This window comes from Pelodiscus sinensis, chromosome 5, assembly GCF_049634645.1.
Source record: "Pelodiscus sinensis isolate JC-2024 chromosome 5, ASM4963464v1, whole genome shotgun sequence".
Lineage (NCBI taxonomy): Eukaryota > Metazoa > Chordata > Testudines > Trionychidae > Pelodiscus > Pelodiscus sinensis.
In genome coordinates, this window is record NC_134715.1 from 86,007,149 (window position 1) to 86,034,095 (window position 26,947).

The 26,947-nt window shown below is 42.2% G+C and overlaps 1 protein-coding gene across 16 annotated transcripts in view; it reads right to left on the reverse strand.

Moving 5' to 3' along the window:
- Nucleotides 1-26,947, reverse strand: part of FIP1L1 (factor interacting with PAPOLA and CPSF1) — a 101,884-nt gene that overhangs the window by 29,253 nt on the left and 45,684 nt on the right. For 7 of the 16 annotated variants that reach the window (XM_075930418.1, XM_075930419.1, XM_075930417.1 and 4 more), the window contains 5 exons: nucleotides 22,657-22,810; nucleotides 16,404-16,469; nucleotides 15,162-15,188; nucleotides 14,589-14,643; nucleotides 10,856-10,902 (listed from right to left, as the gene is read on the reverse strand). In XM_075930418.1, the coding sequence (XP_075786533.1) occupies nucleotides 10,856-10,902; nucleotides 14,589-14,643; nucleotides 15,162-15,188; nucleotides 16,404-16,469; nucleotides 22,657-22,810 (349 nt within the window). The remainder of the gene's footprint in view (nucleotides 1-10,855; nucleotides 10,903-14,588; nucleotides 14,644-15,161; nucleotides 15,189-16,403; nucleotides 16,470-22,656; nucleotides 22,811-26,947) is intronic. The other 9 variants (XM_075930424.1, XM_075930422.1, XM_075930426.1 and 6 more) reach the window with 2 other exon arrangements.

The following is a 26,947-nucleotide window of genomic DNA, read 5'->3' on the forward strand; positions in this document are numbered from 1 at the left end:
ACGCATAACCACGGCTGTAGCTGTGGTTCATGCCGCCGCGTTGGCTATGTCAAGGGCGATCTGCAGTGCTCTTTGGGCCACTGTGTAGCCTTCCTGGATTACTGCCTTCAGAATTTGTCATTTGGAGTCCAGTAAGGGCTCCAAAAGAGGGACTAACTTTGAAAAGTTGTCAAAATCGTGATTTGTGAAAAGAGCCATGTAATTGGACATTCTTAAGGTTGAGGTGGCAGAATAATATACTTTTCTGCCTAAGATGTCCAGATGCTTAGCCTCGTCGTTAGCGGTGGTTTTGACCTCTGTTGTGCAGCATCCATGACGAGGGAATTGGGCTGGGGGTGTGTAAACAAAAATTCCATACCTTTCTGGGATACAAAATACTTCTTATCCGATCATCTGTTGGTTGGTAAAGTGGGTGCTGGAGTCTGCCAGATGTCATTGGCAATCTCCAATATGGCCTTGTCAAAAGGGAGCACTAGCTTTGATTTTTGCAAGTTTTTTAGCAAACAATGTTGTTTTTGCTGCACATCTGTAGCTTGGACCTCCTGAGATTGGGCAGCTCTCTTAAAGAGCCCCTGAAATTGTTTATGGTCCTTTGTTGGAGAAGATTCCCCTGGGAAAACTGTGTTGTCAGGTGGTGATGATGACTGTCCGGTAGGGGAATCCAAGTGCTGTTGCTCCTGATGCAGAGTGTGGTTGTCACTCTGCTCCTCATGACTAGAGACTGAGATTGTGTCCTCCGCAGGAGTTGGCAGAGCTGCACAAAGAGCGGATCTTGAGGTGGTGAAGCCAGGGGCCTGCAACGCAGAGATCGTGATCGCGGGTATCATCTACTGAGCGAGCTTGGGCGGTCGTGATAATAACAGTCATAGCATCACCCATGATGGTATGAGCCCGGCGAACATCATGGAGAACACCTCCTTGTTGCCCCATAGTGGAGTGAGTAACCCAAGGGTCTTGAGGATCTTGGTGACATAGACCCCAAAGTGTAATGAGATGGGGAGTGGGAATAGTGAACTCGGTAATACCGTTGTGGAGGGGAGTCACGAGGTGAACTGTAAAAGTGCTTTTCTGGTGGAGATATAATGTGAAGCGCACTGATGACTGCCAGAACAGGATGAGGCAGATGAAAGAGGTCTAGGAGAAAAAATAGCCCAGTCCAGAGTAAGGGATGGCGTCCAAATGTGTCCTGACTTCCGCCATGCCTTAGTAGGCACCAAGGAGATGCATGGGGAAGACAGTGCCGTGTGCAGCAGACTGGCCAGCGCGGAAGCAGCATCATGTACACTGTTCTTTATGTACACTGGTGCCGCAGGCGCTATCAGCTGTATCGGCACCAGGAGCAGCAATGGCAGCGATGAGGGCTGTGTGGCGCTTGACTCTGCCTGCACCGCCGGTGCCACCGTGGATAGCGGGGCTGATGTTGCCATCACCACAAAGGTGCCGGTACCAGGTCCTTTGATAGGGCAGGGCGTGGAGCTGAAGTGCTACGGCCCTTGCCCATCTTTTCGGTGGGGTGCCTTGGCAGAATGCCTGAGGTGCCCGGTCTAACACCCACACTCACTCGTCCGGTGGGTTTTGAAGTCCTGCGGTTAGGCTCATTGGAGATCGGGTGAGCTTCATGCGTCCCTGAGATGCCTGAGGATGGCTCGTCCGCACCGGGCATTTGGATTTATTAAACAAAAGCATCCTCAGCCTCATTTCCCTATCGCACACACGCGGTCAGTTTAGTGCAATGTGCGCACTTTTGCGGAATGTACCCGTCTCCTGGATGGGCATAGCAACTCGGCACTGCGAACAATTTTTGAAGCCGGGTGACCCCAGCATAATGATCTTGCTTATTTAACTGTCTTAATCTTTTCTTCTTATTCTTTTTTTTGGGGGGGTGGGGGGGGGCGGCGCTACTCAAACCAAATGTATAACTAGGACGGAAAGTTTTTAGTTTTTTTTTTTAAACTGTAGTATATACTATAATGAGTAACAAAAAATAACAACAACTAACGAACAAGGAACTAACTATGATTCTATAACTAATTTCCTGTTTTCCTCAGATCAGAGGGGGAGCGCGTACTAACTCAGTCTGCAGCCACAGACGGTTGGAAAGGAACTGATGGGGCCGGACCATGCTCAGCAGAAAGGCGTGAACAGCACGAGACAGCAGGTGCGCATGCACGGTCCGGCAGGGCTACTGCTAATGAAGATTCTCCGGATTGCGGCATCGGGACAAGCCCGACACTTTGAGTGGTGCACCCATAGGGACACTACTCAACGAAGAACTATAACAATAAGGTAGAACTATATACAACAAAGGTACTGCGTTTACAAGAATGAATGGCAAATAAGACTAGCTGATGCTATAGCAATTCTATTACACCTCTCTGGCAGCAAGAAGGAAGTGAGGGTTTGGGGAGCTTGCGGAACTCTTTATGCTATACCATCCCAAAGGTCACCAGAGCCATTCCTCTACAGATAGTGCTCAGGGAAAAAATTCTGGCACTGGTGCACATGACAAGTAAACACACCTAACGTGGAAGGGACATATGCAATCACTCAAAGAAGAAACTTGTTTTCCACATTTGCCTAACAAAATCCAAATCAACTGACCTTCAAATAATCATGTAAAAGCCATCTATTATCAAAATTTCATCTGAGAGAATTGGCTAATGAAATATATACTGTATCCAAGGCAAATATATTCATTATGAAAACAGCTTATTTTCTGAATATTGGATATCCCCAATGAAAAGTGAGAGTACATTTTAGCAATTTAATAAATAAAAAGTCATGTATACTAAAACCAACTACACCTAAAAAAATTAAAATGGACATGTGGAAAATAGCTTAATACATTATAAATGAATAGATAACCTTGAGTGCCTTTACTAAATGTGATCAAGAACGAAGATCCTCATTTTCTTCTGCATTACAGCTATTCTGACAGACAGAAATACAGAGAAGCCACTTATACAGACTGTTAAGTTGGCATTTAAAACTTGTATTGTATGTGACACACTATGTCAGCAGTGATGGCAACTGGAGCCCTTTGGAATCACTGGGCCCCAGGGCAGCTGTTCCCTTTGCTTCTTCCCTCCCCGTCGGCAGCCCTTTTTTCAGTTTTTCAGTGAGTTTGCATGAAGTTTGCAAGAAGTAAATCATCTGCTCAGGTTTACAAAATCTAGTAAATATTTGTTTTCCATTATTGAAGTGTTGAATTAATTAATAAACTTGCATTGCTCATCTTGAGAAGAACTATACTATTCCTGAGATGCAGTACTAGGAGCTGGGGGAATTTGGCTGGTGTCTTTGTGTGATTCATGAATGGCTTGGAGCTTTTGTGCAATCTAGCTGGGCTCTTCACATGGTTGGGCTAGGTGATAACAGTGCCTGGAAGTGTTTGCTACTTGTCACTAGCAAAGCATTGACACACACAACCCAGGCTGGAGAGGTATGGGGGCACACCTCTCAGTCTCAGGCTGCACCCTGAGGATCTTGTCATATTGTATTTTGACAACTGTAAAGTTTTTTTTTTATAAATGAATTTGAGAGGCTTGAAAAATCATGTTCTAGATTTGCATGTTTTAAGGAGTCAATACAGTACTAGTCTCTGAAATAAAGAGTGATGCTCCAAAGTCAGAGTTTCAAACTTGCTGCCTGCACCTGGAACCAGCTATATGTTCAGAGGGCGACAGGGAGACGAAGCACCACATGTTCCTCTCTAGTTAACTTATCCAACTGACCTAAAGAGCCCATTGATAAATTTGAAGAGGGGGCCATTTCCAGCTTGTCTTCATTGGAGAGAGATTCACCACAATGGATAATGTTAAAGAGAAGAAAAGAAGAGGGGCGGCGGGAATCTAGATAATATTTATTTAACTTATAAAAGGCAGTTTAAAAATAAATGCTTGCATACAGGTATTAATCAGATCACATCTGTCTTCTATTACAGAAGACAATTTGACCAACATCTGTGATGAGTTACCTGAAATAAAATCCTGCCCATTCACAACTAAATGTCCCTCTGACTTTCCATCCCCCACCCCCATTTGCTGCTTGGTCCTCACAACCACCTATACTTACCATTACTGTTTTTATATTGCCCGTCAGACAGGGAAATATTCATTGCAAGAATGATCACCCCATGTGAGCTTTTTTTTGGGTAGTCAATCTCAGTGTGATATTACTATAAACACCAAAGGGCAATCACAGTCTTCTAACGTAGAAGATGCTGTGTGGGTTCTGCCACTATCTACAGCAGCAATAAAACAGAGCTGGAAACAGCTTACCCTTTATAATCAAATAATTCTCAAAGTGAAATAAAGACTTCAATTGGGAGTACAACAAAAGATCAAACTATCGTGGGTGGGTGTTTTTAGTTTTGTTTGTTGTTATAGATAGCTTAGACTGTAAGGTAGGTGCTGCATGCCCCCTGCAGGGTGAGATCTGGGGGAGGGAGGGAAAGGCAGTATTAGGGGAAGAGGAAGACTTCATGTGCTCCCCCACTCCCAGGCCAATCAGATGGGGGAGCACGGGAAGTGTCCTGATCCTGTCACTTTCTCCCAAGGACATTCTGGGATGGTCCAGGGCCACTTCAAAAATTTGTGAAGTGGCCCCCCTTCTAAAATTATTGCCAACTCTTGCTCTAGTGGTTAGCCCACAACACATGACAACCTACTATTTTTGTCATTTACTCTTAGCTCAAGTGGAAGATGCTGTGCATCTCAAGTTTTTAATCCTGAAGATAAATCATTTGGGTATCAGTATGATTATACAGGATGGAATTGGTGGTTTTTCAGGTCACTTTTTTAAAAAGCTAGGAAATATAAAACCACAAACAAAAATGTCTGAAAAATGTCATTTGCAAACTCAAGCACTCCATAATTAGGAATGACAGAATTAAGGCTATCCATGTAACATTAACAAGATTTAAATTCATTATTTGCAGGAGATAAAAGTATATTTTTAATTTAGTATATTAATTTAATTAAATATAGTTATTTTAAAATAATTTACTTTAAATTTAAACTTCAAATTGACAACTTATGTTGAGGCCTAACCTTATGATAATCACTTCAATAAGCATCAGAGTCTGCTGAAGGCTAGATCAGCTTTTGACAGCAGGTTTATCACGTTAAAAAAAAACTAATTTCATTTTATTTAATTAATTCAGTTAAATTACTCATTCATTCAAAGTTATTAAACCAATTCAAAGTTTAAAAAGTAAGAGAGCTTGTTTTCCTCTTCCAATCTGTGATTAAACATTAAGTCTGAGAATGTGAGATTTACTACAGAGTGGACTACCATGATCTGGTGCCCTTGGGCCCTGAGCGGTCCCAAACCAGGGAGCTTGCTAATCAGGGGAGGTGCATACTCCCCGATGGCTGCCCTACTTCTATGCTCCTCTCCTTGGGGACCCCAAAGCTGGGGCTCCCACCCCGCTGCCCGCTCGCTGCCACCAGAGTTCCCTGGGGTTCTGACTGGCCTAGTCACTGGGGATTGCCTGGGGTTCCCCTGCCAAGCTGCCTGGCCATTGACAGTCCCACTCAGACACTACTGGCCCCGCTGCGGTTGCGGGTTCTCTAGGGTTCCCTGGCTAAGGATCCCCTGCTACAGCCTGGACCCACTATCGCTGGGGATTCCCTGACGGGGTTACCCAAACAGCTTGGTTTGGGGCTACCCGGCCGCTGCCACTGGGAGTTCCCCAGTGTTACCGGCTCCACTGCTGTCAGGGTTAGTCCTGCTCCTGGCAAGGGGTCCCCCAGCTGCCACCTGGCCCCACTGATGCCAGGGGTTCCCTAGTTGGGGTGGGGGCTCCCAGTTCACTGCCTGGCCCCAATGACGCTGGGAGTTTCCCCAGCCGCTGCTGGTCCAGCCAGAGCTCCCCAGCCCTGCATTATTCTGGCTGGCTCCCACCCCAGGCCTCTGGGACAATTTGGTCCAGCAACATTCATGGCCCAGCCGGACCACAGATGGTGCTGGACTAGATAGTCCTGGATTTGGGAAGTTCAACTGTAGTTCTAAAACCTTGAGGGACATGGGGCTGAAGAAACAAACTCTTAATTGCAGACAATAGTTCCTTTGTTTTATTAAAATCATTTAGCTATAAAAGCAAAATATTGTGATACATTTGATAATTTTTTTTGTTTCAGCACTTGCAGTAGTTTTATTTAATAAAGAATGTGCTTTTATTCTTTTTAATTGAATTTAAATTACCATCCAAACAGACTGACACAAATCACAAGTAAAAAATTAATCCTCATCTTATAAATAAGAAATGCATTATTCACAATTATTTAATGTGTAAAGAACTTAATAAATGTAAAGTAAGTTATATAAATGGCGTAAGTAAATGCGTAGCACTACAGTGTATACTACTTGTTAGCAAAAAGAATACCAAACTTAGTATTAAAGCTGTACTGAGTTTCAAGTCAACATGTTTCAATAGTTGCGAGAGAATAAAAATCAACTTTTCTTTAGGAAAAGAATGAAAGTAAAAATGCAAAACAATTAAAACACATGACTCCTGCTTGCTGATTTAAAACATGGTTACAATCATCCACTTTCCTTTTTTTTTTAAAATAGTAAAATAAAAAAAATTCTCTAGAAAGTGAATGCATGCGCACGCACGCACACACACAGAGAATGTTGGAATGAAGAGGTTTCTCACCTTGCTGTAACTGATGTTCTTCGAGATGAGCGTCCCTGGGGATGCTCCACAGTAAGCGTAGGTGCATCCCAGCGTTGCAGAACAGATTCTTGATAGCAATGCATGGGGGGTTATGCATGCATGGCGCGCTGGTCCTCCAGCACCATCCAGCATGTGCAGCCACCCTCCTTTCAGGTACTTCTCTGTCCGAAACCCACCATAGGAGAAAGCCTTTTTTTTTTGCCCCCCCCCCCCCCGAAGTAGAGGGGAGAAAGGGAGGATAGTGGAGCACCCCCAGGGACACTCATCTTGAAAAGCGTCAGTTACAACAAGGTAACCTCCTCTTCGAGAGAGACAGACAGCTCCTTGGGGGTGCTCCACAGTAGGTAACTGCAAAGCAATTTGTGTTATGGAGGTAGGGACGTTGGATCTGGCAGGTAAGCTGTCTGCAGTACAGCCTTTGCTACTCTTGTGTAATGGAGAGGCCAGGAGGAAAGTGCATTGTGCTTAACAAATGTTTGTTCTGATGCCCATGTAGCAACAGCACATGTCAACGATGGGAACCTTCCTCAGATAAGTGACTGAGGTGGCGACTGCTCTAGTAGTGCGTGCCCAGATTGAGGTAGGTGGTGGTAGATGATTGAGCAAGTAGCACATGGTGATGCTGTCAGAATTCCAATGAGATATCCTCCCAAAGATTATGTGGCTCCCCTTCTTGCATTCTGCAATGGAGACGAAGAGTCATGGAGACAATCTGAAGGATTTTGTTCTGTGGGTGTAAAAGGAGAGTGCCCTTCAGACATGGAGGGTATGCATCTGTGCCTTGCAGGTGCTGGCGTGAGGCTTTGGGAAGAATGTAGGTAAGTATCATTTGGTTGAGGTGAAAGAGGGACCACACCTTTGGTAAAAACTTGGGGTACATCTGTAAAGAGACTTTGTCCTTAAGAAGGATGGTGAACAGTAAGTCCTCCATTAGGGTGTCCCTGTAACTTACTTTATTGCGACTAGAAATGCCGTTTTTTGGGTTAGCTGGAGAAGGGGACCACAGGGTTGCAAGACATCATGTGACCCAAAAGTTGTAGACAGTCGTGAACTGTGACAAGTGGCATTACACAGAGCGAATGAGCTAACTGGATGAACCTGAGGACCCTGTTGGGAGGTAGGGAGGCAACGGCTGTGGTGGAGTCGAGACGGGCTCCGATAAATTGGATGGACTGAGTGTGTGTGGGCACTGATTTGCTCTTGTTTATCATAAGTCCTAATGATTGGAAACACAATTGTACCAGATGGGTACAGTGGTAGGAATCGTGCCTGGTTCTTGCCTTGATGAGGCAATTGTTGAGATATGGATAAACGGGGACACCATGTTTCCTGAGATGGGCTGTGACCTCTGCTAACACCTGGAAGAAAACCCTTGGTGCTGTGGAGAGTCTGAAGGGTAGGACAATATATTGGTAATGTTGCAAACCTAGGGTAAAACGAAGAAAATGTCTATGAGCAGATTATATGGACACGTGAAAATATGCATCTTGTAGGACGAGAGATGAAAACCAGTCGCCAAGCTCCAGAGTGGGGATAACAATGGCTAGTGTTACCATTTTGAAAATTTTTGTCTAAACAAATTTGTTTAGGGCTCTCAAATCAAGAATTTGGCACCAGCCACCGTTTGTTTTCTGGATGAGGAAGTAATGGGAGTAAAAAAACAGTCCTCAAACTCCAGGGGAACGGGTTCTACGGCTCCAAATTATAGCAGGTGATCCACCTCTTGTTGCAATATAGTCTCGTGAAAGGGGTCCCTAAAGAGGGACGGGATGGGCGGGTGAGGTGGAAGAAGAGAGAGAAAGGGAAATGGTGTATCCGAAGGTAATTGTCTGTATCACCCATTTATTGGATGTGATGTTGCACCGTCAAGAAATGGCAAAAGATGGTAAGTGAAAAGTTTACTAGTATTTGGGAGCTCTGGAGGAGATAAGATTTTTTTTTTAAATCTCTCAAAGGATGGCTCAAATTTGCTTATTAGGTTGGGGTGGATGGTTGGAAGTATTAGTCTGGGGCCACCGATGCTGTTGATTATCATGGCCATGTTGTAAGTATGGCAGGTGGTCTTGCCTTTGGTAATGACATGTGGGTATCTTGGCCTCTAGTACGGCTGTATCTGTATTGTCAATGCTGAGAGAGCAGAAGGTTGCCCTGGAGTCTTTCACTGAGTGGAGGACCTCATTGATTTTCAATGAGAAGAGTTTCTCTCCCTCAAATGGCAGGTCTTCCACTGATGACTGGATTTCTCGAGGGAAGGTTGACCAATTAAACCATAAGGCATGTCTCATGACAACTGCTCTGGCTGCTGTTCTCGTAGCCGTGTCAGCTGCATCTAAGGCAGCCTAAAGGCCTCTTTGTGATATTGCCTGACCCTCTGCGATGATTGCTCTAAATTGCACCTTTTTATTTTCTGATATATCACCTAAAGCTCTTCATAATTATTGAAATCATATTTACTGAGGAATGCGGCGTAGTTGGCCACTGATTTGCAGTGTGGCTGATGTGTATACTTTCTTACCAAGTATGTCAAGTCTCATTATGCTTGCCAGACAGTGCGGAGCAGTTTCGTTGTTTACTTCTTTGCTGAGCCACGTCCACTACTAGTGAGTTTGGTGGTGGATGAGTGAACAGAAATTTTGACCTCTTAGGTGGGACATAATACCTGCGGTCTGCCTTTTTACAGGTGGGAGGGACTGAGGCGGGGGTTTGCCACAGAGTTTTGGCTGGTTCAAGCATGGCTGAGTTAATTGCCAAGGCAATTTTTGAAGATGGCATCGCCTGAAGGATATTTGTGAGTTCGTGCTGTGTGTCCTGCACGGCAACGTTCAAATAGTTTGCAACTCGCTTAAGCAGATCCTGGAAAAAGGAGAAGTCCTCGATGGTTACTGAGGGCGGTGGCATGATAACCTCATCTATCACAGTTGCAGAGCTTAAGTCAAGTAATGCCTCTGGACCCGAGTTCAGAGAATAGTATTCGTCAATTTCATGTTGTGCTCGCCACACTGGAGGTGATTTGAGTTAGGGGAGAAAGTGCTTTCGCTGTATGCTTCATCTTATATGGTCTCTTCCTGTGGTGTTCAGGCCACAGCCTCCAAAATTGCCATTGGGGTGGGTAAGGCATTGGCGGTGGCATCCATGGATATGGGGTCCAAGGGGCCATGGCTGCTCCGCTGTAGTTGGGAGCATCAGAATGAAACTAGTGTCCCGATGCCTCTTTGCAGGGGATACTTGTGGTGAGAAAACCCTTGGGTTCTCATCGTCATCAACTGATAAAATGGTAGGCGATGATGTATATTTAGACTGTGGTGAATAAGATGGTTTGTCATTACATAAAAATGGGAAGTTAAAGGTTGAGGAGACTGCAAGGTCTCTGTGATTCCGATAGGTAATGGTAGGAGTGTGAGGTGCCGAAGATGTCATTGTCATAAGAGGTGCTGGCGCCTACAGTACTGTAGAAGCAGAGCATGCAGCGTGAGGAGTTGTTACGGGCAGCGAAGGGGGGGGGGGGCGCTGAAGCTGGGGATGGTATGAAGGAACTGAAGGGAGGGTAGCTGCACATGCGCGGCCCCCAATGCACTGCTATCAAGAATCCGCACTGTGACACTGGGACACACCTACACCTACTGTGGAGCACCCTCAGGCATATATCTCAAAGAACTAGATTATCCTGTGCCTCAAAGTATACATTGATACCGAGAAAACACTGACCAACTCAGCCACTTTCTTTCTATTGCCATCTGCTACAAATTTACAGCATCCTGCAGAGAAAATAGATGCTTAAAAGTTTGCATCTTTCCAACCAGTTACAGATTTTGAAGGTACATGAAAGAAAATTATGTCTGTCCACCTGCTATTGATACACACTGAATTCTACAGATGTGCGTTTTTTGTTTTTTAAAAATCATGCAAACATTTGCACTGAAGACAAAAAAATTCATCATAGAAATTTTAATTTAGAGGACAGAAAAATAAATGACCAGGTAAAGCAGGTGCTGTTAACATGAAGTGCTAGGTATCCGGTAATGATAAAACTCACTTTGACCTTCTGCATCATCTTATTTTGATTAGTGAACAAATTCTTGCTTATATTTTACCTGAAACAATGTTGCTATAGCTATTCTAAACAATTTTTAACAAAGCTTAAGTAAAATCCCCAAAGCAGATAACCATACTCACACGGAAATGCACGAGCAGAGCGGCTGTCATAGCCAGAGGAATGTCCACTGTTGAAAGGTAAATATACAAGTCAGGTTCCTGCCCACACCTGCATGGATTTATATATATATATCACCTGATTTTACTTTTCACCAGTGGTGGGCAACCTGAGACCCATCAGGGATCTGTGTGTGGCACATGAGATATTTTGTTTACCATTACCTATCAGCAGTGTTGCCAGATTTCACTGATTTCCATCGACGTATGCCTTTTTTCCTACCAGTATTACTAAAATGACACACATGTAAAGCAAAGGCACATGAAGTGAGATGCATATTGATTACACACAACTTTGACTGCCATGTGCTCCCCCTGCATCCAATCAAAGCACTGCGATGATTCAATCAACACACCCCACAAATTCTATGTACGTAAATGCAGTTAGCAAAAATATCCTAATCTGGGAGACTGTCTTGTTTACAACAACCTTGCTGCCCACAGAGATGAATGAGGCCACTCATAAAATTGCCCACTTACTAGCCTAGGTTGCCCATCACTCTTCACAATTCTTAGAAGTTTGTGACTAAAACAGTGTTTTTAAAAGGATATATTTAAATAACATGCCTGCCATCATAACCATTCCTACTATAAAAAGCAATCTAATGATTAACTGAATTGAATACATACAGACATCTAATACTAATATATACATATTTTTATTTTAATACTAATGTAGACAGAAGAATTTGTATTCTTCGTTAACATTCCTAAATTTTTAAACATTTATTCCCAAAACTGTCTTAATATATTTCATAGTAAATTTAAACTATTCTGTTTTGTCCTCACTGGATTTTCTATTTCAATATATTACTTATATCTGAGAAACAGTTGCAAATATTGGCAGATAAAACATACTCCATGCCCAGTTGCTTCGCAAGAAGCAAATTTGTGAATGAAAGCTTCCTCATATCCTTTCTTTAAATAACTAGGTATAGAAGTGAATCCAATTTTTTCAAACACATATGTATATAAAACAGGTGTGCTTCAAATAGATTATTCTATAAATATTCTTCTAAATCAACTTCATATTTTCTAGAGCTACTTCTTTCAATGGTAGCCAACTTAAATAGGTAAAATATAGAGGTTGAAAAGGATGATATGCACACAGGGCTTAAATTCAATTTTCTATAACCTTTGATAAATTTTATCACTTCCTAGATAGCTTGAATTAATCTTCTATACTTTATTTAACACATTTACTTGAGTGCTACTTTTGTTCTTGAAGACAGCCTCACAGTATAAAAGGGCTTTTGGATCAGCATGGTTTTAAAAATAGAATAATGAAAGCCTTATGGAATGTTTCAACATGTCAGAACTAGAGATGCAAGTTTTAATATAAACTAGATAAAGAAGTTTACAAAGTTATACTATACTGAGAAACCTATTGAAATTATTCTCATAATTAATAAAAAAGAGCCATAAAACATAATGACCCAAAGAAACAAAGCCAAGCGTATACTTCAGTTTTCTGTATTGGCTATGACTTCTTTACTGGAAAAATCTTAAGAAAAGGAATTGGTATCTATTTTATTTCCTTCAGCAAGTTTTAATATTCTGCTCAGTGGGAATGTAAATCTTTTCATGGTACATGAGCTATGTTAAAAAAAAAAATCTTTCAGCTTTTTCACTGAGAAGCATTATCACCTGCATATTGTGGCGCAAGGATTTGAAATCTGGGAAAGAGGCTACCCTGATGTCAAAAATGTACCTTTTACCTTCTCTGAAATTCCACTCAAATTTGGCCAAAATATAAATCAATGAAAATCTGTTTGCACGTGTCAAGAAGGCTTGTTAGAGGCTGAGAGTGGAAAATAGGCTACTGATGCTACCAGTTATCCCATAAATTCAAATGGAAAATGTCTGCATTATGAATCTAAAGATTCTGATAGTGCTGCTGACTGTGAAGATTAAATTGGTTCTATATAATAGAATTTGTGGAAGTTTTACACCTTTTTTAAGAAAAATTTAGGATACTACATATAAAGACAACCATATTACTAGAATGTTAAGGTTACAAGTCATTCACTAAAAGGCAGGAAACACCAGAAATAAGGTTGTCTGTGCAACTTTAATTTGGCCCCATGAGCATATACATTATCAAATCAATAGGAGTTAGGTGCCTATGCACTTTTGAGAATCCCACCAAGTTCATCCCTGCATCTAGATAGCTTTAACTATCTGGCCCATAGTCTTTAATAACAATTATGTACTATTTTTTAATATTCCTTTGCCCTAGCTGCTGTACATTTTTCAACCCTACAAGCACCTGACCTATCTTAAGTGTAGACCAGGTTTGAAGTAGTGTATGTTCTGATTTAGGATGTTGCATGCAGGGTCTGATATTTTGAAAACCAGGAAGGTGTGTAGTAAATAAGGCTGGGAATTGGAGGAAAGGAAGAAATGATCTTCTGGTTTGGACAGTGGACAGGCCTCCCCAGACACCCTGATTCTATTCCTTTCTCTCCCACAAAGTTCCTGTGTGACAAAGGAAAGCAATTTAAACCAACTTTTTAGAAGTGGCCATTGTGAATGTTTTATTATCTAGGGACCCATCCTGAGACATCTGGGACCTGATTTCCAGAAGTGATAAATACAACTGCAACTAGAGTCGAATGGGGCCTGAGCTTTGAACAGTAATTGCTATAAAAATGTGAAGTATTTACAGAAATCAGACCCTAGGCATCTCAATTTAGGCTCCCAATACTCGTGGACATAATCTCTGTGTATCAGATCTTCATCTATAAACATGGGAATAATTTTGCATCTTACCTTATAAGGATGTTATGAACATTTCTGATTCTACACGGTTGAGTGTCAACAGTTGCACAGAAAACCTAATTTCTAGCATTTCCTAGTCTCTGAATGCTTGACTTGGCAACTTTAACTTTTTGGCATGTAACATGGATGCTGTTCCAGAGAAACGTGCTAATATTATGTTAGATAATCAACTGGATAACCTGAGAATCTCTGAATAATCAGCCCTAGGGATGTAAACGACTAGTCGGGTAGTCTAATCACTATTCAACTAGTCTCTTCTCTCCCCACTCCTTGGAAGGGGGGAAAAGAAGGAGCCAATACTGCGGGGAGCCAGCTTAAAAGCTTATTCCCCACAGCACCATCTCCGCGGGAGGACAGAGGAGACAGATCTGGGACCAGATGCTGTGGCTCTGCCTTTTTAAATGTAGTAAGAACATGGTGGCTCTTACTACTTTTAAAAAGCAGAGGTGCAGCGCCTGGGACCCGGAGCAAGCTGGGGACTCAGCTATCTTGGCTCATGCCCAGACCTCTATGCTCTACCTTTGAAAAGCATAGCTGCAGCAAACCCCCTTATCAACTAGTCAAGTAACGGATGGAAATTCCATCAACTACTCAATCAGCTTACTAACCGTTATTTAACATCCCTAATCAGGAGCCTAACAGAATAGCTCCTCTGTTCTTAAATCTTGCATCAGTATAATGGTATAGAGCTACATAATGACAAATAGCACAATGCTTTATAAACAAACATTGCTATCTGAATTAAAGCCTTCTGAAATTTTAGATCACAGTAACTGAGGAAAAACCAAAACAAAATGACAAAAGCAGAATTTTTTTTCTATAAAAGGAAAGTATTCTTTATGTAAGATTTTTTTTTTTTTTTAAAAAAGCCCCGTGTTGCAAGGGATGAAAATGAATGATTTTGAACAAAGTTTACCTTTCTATTGTTGGTATAAGAGAAGGTGGTGGACCTCCAGGTGGGGGAGGAAAACCTGAAATATTTAATTGGAAAACATAAAAAATTGGGTTAGATTTACAATGGCATACTAATTTCAGAGAAGCTGAGCTGACAAAGAATAACCCAACTACACAGTTAGTGATTACGTAAAACTGGACAACACATAACTACTTAATGAAAGAGCAGGGTCAAGTCCTAAATATATACATGCTTTCAGTGTCTCAATTTCATTTGCCATCAGTCTTTAAAACATAAGTATTTTCTATTGTACTGAACTTTCAAGAAGTTATCAAGAATGCTTTGCACCAGCAGTTCAACAAGACTCTGAGGAGAGGGAGAAGTGTAGTTCTCAGGGAAGTGGCACATTGGTCCCACAATTAGGAACATGAAAATGGTTTCATCTCTACCTTTCTATGATAACGAGGCCTAGTTTTATGTTCATGACCTTTTATCTAGATATGAACAAGCAGATGTAGAAAACTGCATGTTGCACCTTCAAATTTAAGTTCCACATTACTTAACAACACTTCAGAAAATATATAAATAAGTTACCTGGTGGTGGCACTGTTATTGGTATACCTAAGAAATAAAAATATATGATGTATACTAAGTCAATTTTAGCAATAACTTGTGTTCATTATTAGCAGAGCTAATTAAAATTATGTCATCAAAACAAAGAACGAAAATATCTAAATTTTCCTGGTTTTAGAGTAAGAATCATGGCATACTCAGTGATACCAATTTGTCATTTTTCTCATTATATTTAGGGTCTAATTTAAAATTTCAGCTCCTGAGAATCGTTTTCAATTAATACAACAAAAAACAACCCTGGAAGTTCTAGGTTTCAAAGTTGCAAATAATACCTTGAAAATGTGAACCAAGCACACCCAAAACATTTAAAAAACAGAAGGCAAATAAAATATACCCAAGGCTGTTTTATTGTTGCTCTGTTATTGTTTTGTTTGGTTGCTTTTTAATGTGTCAAAAAAGGATCTGTAACCTTTTGGGAGCAAAATTAAATTACATAATTTATACCCCTCCTTAAAACTACAAACTAGCCTCACGTACAATTTGGTTTAATATACTAGGTATCATGATACTTCACCAAGAACACATGCCTACTTTAGGCTTTGATCCAAAGACCAAGGAAGTCAATGAAAAAGACTGATCAATCCTGCAAACATTTAGTTGCATCTCTAAAATCCAGGATTTTCTGGTTTGGCAACATCCGTGGTCCAGTATGACCATGGATATTTCAGGATCAGAGTCCTGACGCACTGCAGGCGGCTGGAGCCTGGGAGCAGGCACACGGCTCAGTTGGGCTGCGAAGGGGGAGCCAGAAGCTGGCACGTGGCTCTGCTGGGCTGCGAGGGGAGAGCCAGGAGCTGGCACGTGGCTCAGCTGGGCTATGAGGGGGGAGTCAAGAAGCCCGGGGGAGGGGAGACGGGGGCATACCAGGGGGCCTGAAATGACCTTCCCTAGTCTGGAAAAATCCCTCATGTGGGACCAGTCAGATCTTGAGGGTGCTGGGCCTTCGAGGTCCAATCAGTATAACAAGAGTAATCCCACTGAGTTTTAAAAGACAAGTTTTTGCAGGATCAGTGGTTAAAGTATTAAGACCAAAATTTGCAAACTTGGGTGCCTAAAGATCAACACCTAAATGAGAGCACATACCCACTAATTAATTTCAATGCAAATCTTTTCACTAATTTGAATTGGAGTTATGGATACTCAGCACATCTCAGAGTAAAGATACTTTCCTTATACATCTAAATATGGATTTAAGTGTCTTACATTTTGGCATCCAAATTTGAAAACTTTTGCTTGAGGATCTGTGCAGATTGTATTTCTTTCTCAGTTCTATACACAGGTAAAAATATGTTTAAGGTTTTGTTTAAAATCAAAATTTCCTGTCTAAAATTGTAACTACAAATAATGTAACATTTTCTGTTTGAATGGTAACAATTTGTTAATTTACAGAAAGTTCCTTGAAAAGTTCAGCTCCAATAAGAAAGCATAACTAATAAATTATTTTTCACAAGACTCCAGGTATGCATTTTCTAGAACACTGTAATGGACATTTTTTAAATATAAAAACCTAAAGAAATTGTGGATAATTTGAAGAATGTTCCATTTAGACATATTTTAGTAACTACATCCAGAAATTATTTAAATAAGTCTAAAAGGGCATTCATGTTAATGCCAAAAATGATTATCCAAAACAGGTCATGTGGGCAGGTGTGGCAGTCTTAACAAGCAATGTAAGGATCGTTATATACAACAGTGCTTCCACTAGGAAAATGAGCATCTGTACAATCTGATAAGACTCACATCTTTCCTTCATGTTATTAAAAAGAACGGCTGGAAAGGTGTGTTCATCAGCTTTTTTAGGACTATTTTAATATGCACACTGAAAAAAAGCACAATCACATTCATTGGCTCCATCCTCAGAATCTCTCTCGTAATAAAAAAAATTATACTACACTTCTCTAGGTAAGATACCTTCACCTTGCAGAAGCCAGCATTAAAGTTTATCTTTGGGCAAGACTGACAGACGCTAGATGCATGATGAGTGGTTCTATTCTAGAATTGAAAATGAATCTATTGTGGAGTTTGAGCATATTATGGCATAAAATGGAAGTATAGCTGTGTCAGCCATTCTGCTGGCACTACTGTTTTACCAAATTTCCCAATGACTTATGCATGAAAGCAGAGTGCTTAAGTATACAAGCTGAGATAGAGTACTGGATAAGACCCACTTTAACTGGTGATGTGCTTGGTTTTCAATGACTGAACGGACATATAAGTTTAATAACCTTAATTTAAGGCAATTAAATTGTTTATGTTATAAAATTGTTTGTTGTTCAAAACCAAGAATTTTAAAGCTAATTTTACACCTGAAATAGGAATTAGGAAATGACACCATCCAAAAAAGTGGGTGGCTTTGCAGCCATAGGTAACTTCTGAATTCAAGTAAAATTCCTCAACAGTTAGACTAAGGGGATTACAGAACCCTGGCAATTCCAGGAATACTTACATGGTGTCTGCTACCTAGAACTAAAGTATTGCCCTGCATGGATACAAAATTTTTATCTGTATCTGCAAAAATGAGAGGTGGGTATCTGTATCCACAACTGCAAATGCGGATACCCGCAGATATAAAGCAGGTAACTATATTTGCAGGGTTCTAGATACAAAATTTGTATCTGCATCTGTATCCACAAATATAAGCTGTGGATATCCGCATCCACGGATGCAGATATCCATGGATATAAAGCTGATATTTGTGTATTGGAGGGGTCTAAAGATTTAGACATAATTATTAACTAAGTGCCAAAAAATGTGTAACATAATATCAGCAGAATCAGGTAATTAGCATGAGGGACACTCTAGTCCCTCATTTCTGATTAACACAGTGTTAAAAAAAGATACTCTTTGGACAAAATAGTTAGCCAATAATTTCTTTTGAGAGAGGACAGCACTGAAGTACAGATTCATTCTTGGCAATATCTGACTTGACCTGAAGACTAACCTGAAAAGACACGCTAATATAGTTCCAACACTTTATTTTGGGATCTTGCCGTTAGCCACCACACACTGTCCAAGTGTGTAAAGTCTTCACAAAATGTTACAGCTTCCACTAAAGGGGAGCAGGGCCACAATATGCTGTCACTAGGATTCAGTAACACCCATAAAATTACAAATGGTCTGGTAGCACTTTATAGACTAACAAAACATGTAGATGGTATCATGAGCTTTCGTGGGCACAGCCCACTTCTTCAGATAGTGGGCAGTGCCCATGAAAGCTCATGATACCAGCTACATGTTTTGTTAGTCTATAAAGTGCTACTAGACTATTTTTTTTTTCCTGTACAGACTAACTCGGCTTCTGTAGCTTGAAGCTTCTCAACCCATAAAATTATGTGGCATGTTTGAATGCGTCTATAACGATGTAAAGCGGGGGGTGTACAATAATTTTTGTAAGGGGGGCACTTCACTAATGTTCGTAGTGGTCGGGGTTCCTGGCTGCAGTATTGGTCCCCCAACCCTGCAGTGGTCCCAGCCGTGCTGCCAGACCTCCCCGCCCTTGGGTCCTTTGGCCCAGGACCATCCTTGTCGGACACAGATGTTGCTGGACCAAGGAGACACGGTTTAGGGAGGTACAACCTGTACTTTTTTTCCTCAAAAAGCATTTGCATTGCAAGAGAATAAGTGAACACAGTACAGGAGACAGAACTTCAAAGCAGGATCCTTTTTCAAAGGGGCTTTTACAGGATGTTTTATATTTGGAGTACTTAAATTTTCTGGGAAGTGGTCCCAGTTAATATTAGGTAACAAGAGTGGATTTTTTTCCACTGAACCTAGGAGAGATGGCAGAGTCTATTTTAGTAACAGCTTTGAAGATAAAGAGCTGGCAGCAGCACTATTAATGCATGGGACTGGAGGCTGGAGGAGTCAAAGCCACAGGTCTTAATAGTTATTTTCAAATTACTTGAAACACAGAAGGATGTTGAGGGAGACTTTCTGAACAAGTGCATGTCATAAACCTGTCTGTAAAACATTAGACTAAAGCCAAACTGGTTTGACAGATCTGCAACATGTGTTTATTTCATTAAATGCCTATTCTTGACATGTGAAAGGTTTTATAAAAACACAGTACACCTACATATCATCATCTCACTTAGTAGTGGAAAAATGGGAGATCAGCCTAACTTTTATAGTTTGCAATTCTGATCCTTTCCACTATTATAAAGAAGATAATTATTTTCAAACCATTCCAATGAGTTGTACACATTGATTTAATGAAAAGTTTTCTTTAAAGTTGAAAGTCTGATTAACTCTGTTTTTAACAATAATATAACTTTTACAAAGCCTCCAGAGCAGCAAATTTGTATTTCTACATCTTATTTTTACCCATAATTTCTCTCTCACACACACACATACACACACAAAACACAGCTGAAGGATTACATTTTAAACTTCTCTCCCCCTCCCCCTCATCTGCCTTAGAATGTACCATTTCCTAGATGCAGGCCATTGAGAACGATTCTGTTTTCCAGGGATCGGGAACTGACAATTCTAAAGGTTGCAGCAGCAGCTGCAGAGAATTTTGCCTCCTCTTCCATGAGCAAGATCTAAAGCAGTGGTTCTCAAACTTTTTGGCCCATGCCCCACCTGGTTCAATGCAAACCTTTCCGTGGACCACCAGTTGCTAATGGAAACTCGCCATTAAGCAAAAAAAACCCCAAAATACAAAAACAAAACACACACACACACACACCCTCCTCACTGATGTGGCCCCCAACTGAGACACTTCACTCCTCTGGCACTCCAGCCCTACTGGGGGAGTGGGAGGGACAAGTAGAACTCTGGTTCAGGACTTCCCATAGGCCAGATTAACTGTTCTGGGGTTCCAGGTTTAGTGGATTTTGTGGACCTCCCAGGCTCTGGGTTGGGACAAAAATGAGGGGCTCAGGGTGCAGGACAGGGCTGCCAGCAAGAGGAATGGGAGTGCGGGATCTGGGCAGGAGTGCAGGCGCAGGATGTAGTAAAGGTGCAAGGCCTGGATGGGAGGTAGGATGCAGGAGCAGGTGGGGAGTAGGGGTGTTTTGCCAGGATGAGAGGACAAGAGAAAGGGAAGGTGCAGTGTGTGGCCAAGAGGGAGGGTGCAGGAGCGGGCAGGGGTAGGGTTTCTGGCCAGAAAGGTGGGGGGCAGGAGCAGACTGGGGGTAGGTGTCCAACAGTGGGGAAGCCTCAGAAGTGGACTAGAGGGTTAGGGTCTGTGGCTAGGGGGAGGGGGCAGGAGAAGACTGGGAGTGCAGGGGTCTCAGCATGGGAGGGGGGATGCGTGAGGGGGCTGTGAGTGTGAGGGTCTGGGCATGGATGGAGGGAGAGTGAATTTACTTGCCTTTGTGTCCCACACCTGTCCCAGGCACCTTCCCCCGCTGCTCCCATTGGCCAGATTCTGGCCTAGGGACGCAGCAGGAAAAGCTTCCAAGCAGCATGCCTACGCACTGCTGTTCCCCCAGCTGAGGGAGCAGGCAGCGAGGCTTGAGGCTTTCTCCCTCCCTCCTCTAGCAGGAAGCCAATGCCGGCATTCCAAATGCATGAGGGAGGGAAGGCGGGCAAGGCTGGAGTGTCAGCGTGGGCTTCCTGCTGCAGGTTGATGGGGGAGGTCCTGGGCTTGAGCTGCAGACCACCTGGGAGGCGGCCGCAGTTTGAGAATCACTGATCTACACCATGAAAGGCCATAAAAAAAAAACCCACCGCAGAGAGGAATGGAGCTACCTCGATAGCAGGTATCCCCATCCAATTCATGTGCAGAGAAGATTAGAAGGGAGGATTCTAAAAGAGCATCAGACAGCAGAGGAAATGTTAGGCATAAGGAGAGGCTGAGAAGGATTTCTGCAAGGCCAAGGAAGGGAAGGAAAACTGCTCAGCCGGGGGACAGTGGAGTAAGTAAACAGAGCAATGGGGAAGCTAAGAAAGGAGGAGTGTGTTTCTCTAGCTCTACCTTGAACAAGTCTCTCTTCCTATGAATAGCATAACTCTTAATGAGCTCCCACACATCTGCTCCACTGTTCAAGAACCTCCTCACCAAGCCCCACTGCACTTTTAGTATTATCCCCTCCAATTCTTTTGCCATCCATAGCTCCTTTTTAAATGATAACACTGAAATATTAACAATAGCAAAATATTCCTAAGAAAAGCATTAGGCTGAAAAAAGCCCTTTCAAGGACGGTAGACTCAAAATTGTAGCTATTAGTATCTATATCTGTAGATTGTCAGTAGTGAGGATGTAAAAACAGACTTCACACTCAACCTTCTCAGTTTAATTCTGAATGGGAAAGAGGGGAGGCAGGAATGTTCTGAATAATTGATTTTAGGATTTCAAATATAAGCAATTTGGGTATATCTAAACTACATGGCACTGTTGACAGAGCCATGTAAAGTAGTTTACCCGACATAGTCAATTAAACGGGGATTTAAATAAACCCCGCTTCATTAAAATAAAAATGGCCGCTGCACTGTGCTGACAATCAGCTGATCCGACATAGCGCGGCAGTCTACACGTGGATCGGTCGACAAGGGAAGCCTTTGTCAACCGCTCCTCTAAACCTCGTTTCATGAGGCATAAGGGAGCGGTCGACAAAGGCGGGAGTGGTTGACAAAGGCTTCCCTTGTCGACCGATCTGCGTCTAGACTGCTGCGCTGTGCCGGATCAGCTGATTGTCGGCACAGTGCGGCGGCCATTTTTATGTCAATGAAGAGGGGTTTATTTAAATCCCTCTTTAGAACCCTTTAGGTTCTATTTTTTTTTTAAACCAAGCATTTCAAATATCACGTTCCTGTTTCAATGTTATACATCTGAGCAAGTTTTTTCTGTCTGTGCATGTGTCTTTTTGTTCAAGAATGCCTACTAAATGGTAAGATCTAGGACTACCAAATTCGATATGCATCTTTCTCTTATAACAACTTAAACCAAGGTAAGGGATTGATTGTGCCAGGAATGGGATTGCTTCTCATAAACCCATACAAAAAAGAGACAGAATCACCAGGCAGATAAAAGGGGATAGCTGGGGGTGCCTCCTCCCCCAATCCAGGACTGTGCCTCCCATCTCCAGGCTCCCTTTAGGATGGGCAGGGTTTGCTTCCTCACCCCCATTCATATGGGAACACTGTTGGCTGTTCCCATTTGTCAATGGGCAAGGGGAAAGTGCACTGTTTGCTGAATTCCTCACTCTGGCTGGGAAGCACAGGGGAAGACATGGGAGACATGCACCCCTTCCACTGCTGTGCCTGCTGGAGCTGCAGCAGCCATGGAGAGGCTCTTCTGACCTGGCTCCAAGCTGCTGCAGTGAAAGGGGGCTGTGTTAGTCCTCTCTCCTCAGGGCAGCCTTTATACTGTCCCCCTCATCCTCAACCTCACCCCAGAGCACTGATTTCAATGAGAAACAAAAATGGAGTTAAGGACCCAGGCAATGCGCGGCAGTCTACACGTGGATCGGTAACCTTCTAGTAATTCTATAAGACATACAGTATTTACCTGGTGGGGGAATTAGAGGAGGAGCAGTACTGACAGTTGGAGGGGGTGGAAGGAAAGGAGGCGGTGGCAGGTGGGTGGGCGGAGCTCCTGGAGGGAAAAATGGAGGTGGCTTGGTAAAACTGTCTACGTCAGCACTGGCTCTTTCTGAAAGAACCTGTAAGACATGAAATGTAGAGATACAGTTGTTACGTAGAGATAGACTAGAAAATATAGCTTTCTTCTCTTTCTAGTTCTTTCCTCAATATCTATGTAAGGAATATATATTTGCTTTCTATGAACCAAATGAAAAATTCAAAAGGATTCTTGTTTGTTTTTTTAATTTCTAGATAAAGTACATGACGCTGGAGTTAGGATTGACACTACATATCAGTAATTTATGAGTAAAAGCCATTACAAGAAAATTGCTATTATTACATTCAGAATAAAGGTTAAATTTAACGGAAATCCTAATATGTGAAAACATAAAAATATAGCTAGAACTCTCAAAACCTTAATTTTGACACACAGTGATGCTATGAGGGGGAAAATTAAGAATAAAAATCCTGATTACTTTAAAAAAATCAATTTAATTTAATCAGGGTCCACAAATGCTAAAATATCTTGTTACATAATGTGAGATAGGGGAATAAAGACCCAGAATTAAAATATCTCCCTTCATTACAAAACCATTTATTCTGTTAAGTGAGTTGTTTGGTTTTTTAAAAATTTGTAGTTCTTAAATTGTATATTAAGAAAATTTCCTCATTTCTTTTTAACCTCAGTGTCATTTATGGGGAGAAGAGACATACACAGCAGATAACTATTTTCAATATAATATCCTCCCTTGCTGTAAAATTGATGTTTATATTTATAATGTATGCACACTCAACCGTACAGGCCTGATGAAATCAATGCATCAGTTTGGAGTGCAAATCAGAAAAGAAGTTCGACAACTTCTCTCTCTTTTTCTCGCTCGCTCGCTCTCTCTCTCTCTCTATTTATTTATTTATTTATTTCCCTGTGGTATGACAAAATGACATAATCACTTCACTCTTCATCCCGCCTTCCCCTCTGCCCTTACCCACTTTCCCTCCTCCCTCCCGCCTCTGGTGCAGCAGGGCGGGAGCCACACGCCCTCCCCGCTCCCGGGGGGTGGGAGCCATACAGACTCACACCCCTCCCTCCCAAGGGGGCTGGTGACCCAAGGCCTCCCACCTTTGCCAGGTGTTACGTGACTGCATGCCCTCCCCCCCCCCCGGGGGAGGCGGCCTGGGAGCCACACGCCAGCCCCCCCCTTGCACCCATAGCCCCTTTGGCTGAGACGCTGCACCTGCAGCCCACTCACTCGCCACCCTGCTGAGACCTCATACCCCCAAACCGTTTTACTCCCCACCCTGCTGAGAATGTGCGTCCCCAGCCTCCTCACTCACGCTTTCCACCGACCCTGCCTTCCCCTGCTCTTGCACCCTTCCCACCACCGCCAGACACCAACCACCAGAGAGAGGGGAGCTGGCGATCGTAGCAAGCAATGGGCTCAGCCCCCTAGTTTTAAGAACAAATTTTATTTTATTTTTCTTTTGAACTACATCTATTTAGATTTCACAGAGAAATATGCATTGGCATTAAATGCAACGTGCTAATTTTAAATGATATTTGTTCTTTTCCTTGGTTTTTCATATTACTATGGACAGGTGGCATATGTGTGCATTCGGTGCAAGGAGCTCCGGGCCCTCGGAGAGCACATAAAGGCTTTGGAGACCAGGGTGACTGAATTGATGGAGCTATCGGAGGCAGAGATACACGTAGAGGAGGCTTTCCGGGACACTGTATAACAGTCACACCTCCAGTTAGACAGCTCCTGTGCTGTTAAGGAGAGTGAAAGGCTCAGGGAAGGAGAACATTCAATTGGAGCAGAGGGAAACCATCCCATAGTTGGGACCCTCCTTCAAGAGGATGTTGTGGTATCCTCTTGCACTGAGGATATCTCTCTGGGAGAGGGAACTCCAGTCATTAGGAAAAGGCAGGTGTTAGTAATAGGGGGATTCAATTATTAGAAATACAGACAATCTGGGTTTGTGATGACTAGGAGAACCATATGGTGACATGCCTGCCTGGTGTGCAGGTTGCAAATCTCTCAAGACATCTAGACAGACTTATGTGTAGTGCTGGGAAGGAGCTGGTGGTCATGGTACATGTAGGTACCAATGATATAGGCAAAGGTAGGAGAGATTGAGGCCAAATTTAGGCTGCTAGGAAAGAGACTGAAATCCAGGACCTCTATGGTAGCATTCTCTGAAATTCTTCAAGTTCCACACGCAGGGCCAGGTAGGCAGGCAGAACTTCAGAGTGTCAATGCATGGATGAGACAATGGTGTAGAGAGGAGAGGTTTTAGATTTATTAGGAACTGAGGGAATTTTGGGAAAAGGTAGCCTATATAGGAAGGATGGGCTCCGCATAAACCAAAATGGAACCAGATTGCTGGCACTTAACATTAAAAGGGTCATAGAGCAGTTTTTACACTAAGGACTGAGAGAAAGCTGATGGGTGTGGAGGAGCACATGGATCGGACAGAAACATCTCTGAGGGGAGGGTCTCAGAGAGATTCTCTATGTTCAAGTCCGGAAGAGAGGATGGAAGATGATAAAGTATGGGTAAGATCAAATGAGAAATAGTCAAATATAAAAAGAGTCTAATACATCAAGAAATGACAGACAGATTAACAGAGACTAATTTTTCAAGTGCTTATACACAAACACTAGAAGTTTAAATAATAAGATAGGTGAACTAGGGTGCCTCATATTAAAGTAAAATATTGATATAATAAGCATCACAGAAACTTGGTGGAATGAGCAAAATCAATAGGACACAGTCATACTAGGGTACAAAATACATCGGAAGGACAGAGCAGGTTGTGCTGGTGGGCGAATGGCACTATACGTGAAAGAAAATGAACAATCAAATGAAGTAAAGATCTTAAATGAATCAAAATGTTCCATAGACTATCTATGGGTAGAAATTCCATGCTCTAATAATAATAGATCAGTAGTGATATATTATCAACCACCTGATCAGGACAGTGATAGTGACTATGAAATGTTCAGGGAGATTCGAGAGGCTATCAAAATAAACTCAACAACAGTGGGGGATTTGAACTATCCCCATATTGACGGGGTACCCATCACCTCAGGATGGGATGCAGAAAATAAAATTACTTGATACCTTAAATGACAGCTTCTTGGAGCAGCTAGTTCTGGAATCCACAAGGGGAGAGGCAATTCTTGATTTAGTCCTAAGTGGAGCACAAGATCTGGTCCAAGGGATAAATATAACTGGATTGCTTGGAAACAGTGACCATAATGGAATACAATTTAACATCCCTGTGGTGGGGAAAAAATCTCAGCAGCCCAACGCTGTGGCATTTAATTCCAGAAAGGAGGAGGTTATTAAACAGAAATCGAAAGGTACAGTGACAAAAGTAAAATCCCTGCAAGCTACATGGAAACTTTTCAAAGACGCCATAATAGAGGCCTAACTTGAAAAACACAGTAAGAAATCCAATAAGTGCCACTGTGGCTTAACAACCAAGGAAAAGAAGCAGTGATAGATAAAAAAGCATCGTTTAAAAAGTGGAAGTTAAATTCTAGTGAGGAAAATATAAAGGAACATAAATTCTGTGAAATTAAGTGTAAAAATATAATAAGAAAAGCCAAAAAGAAGTTTGAAGAACAGCTAGCCAAAAACTAAAAAAGTAACAGCAAACTATTTTTAAGTGCATCAGAAGCAGGAAGCCTGCTGAACAGCCAGTGGGGTCCCTGGACAATGGAGATGCCAAAAGAGCTCTCAAAGACGATAAGGTCATTCATTACACACAAACACTAGAAGAACACAAAATAAATTCTTTGCTTTGGTCTTCACAGCAGATGATGTTAGGGAGATTCCCAAACCTGAACCATTTTTTTAGGTAACAAATCTGAGGAACTGTCCCAGACTGAGGTGTCATTACAGGAGGTTTTGGAACAAACTGATAAACTTAACAGTAATAAGTCACCGGGACTAGATGGCATTCACCCAAGAATTCTGAAAGAACTCAGATATGAAATTGCGGAACTATTAACTGTGGCTTGTTACCTATCCTTTAAATCAGGGTCTGTACTTAATGACTGGAAGATATCTAATGAGACACCAATATTTTAAAAGGGTTCTAGAGGTGATCATGGCAATTACAGACGGGTTAGCCTAGCATCAGTACCGGGCAAATTAAATGAAACCATAGTAAAGAATAAAATTGTCAGACACATAGATGAATTTGCT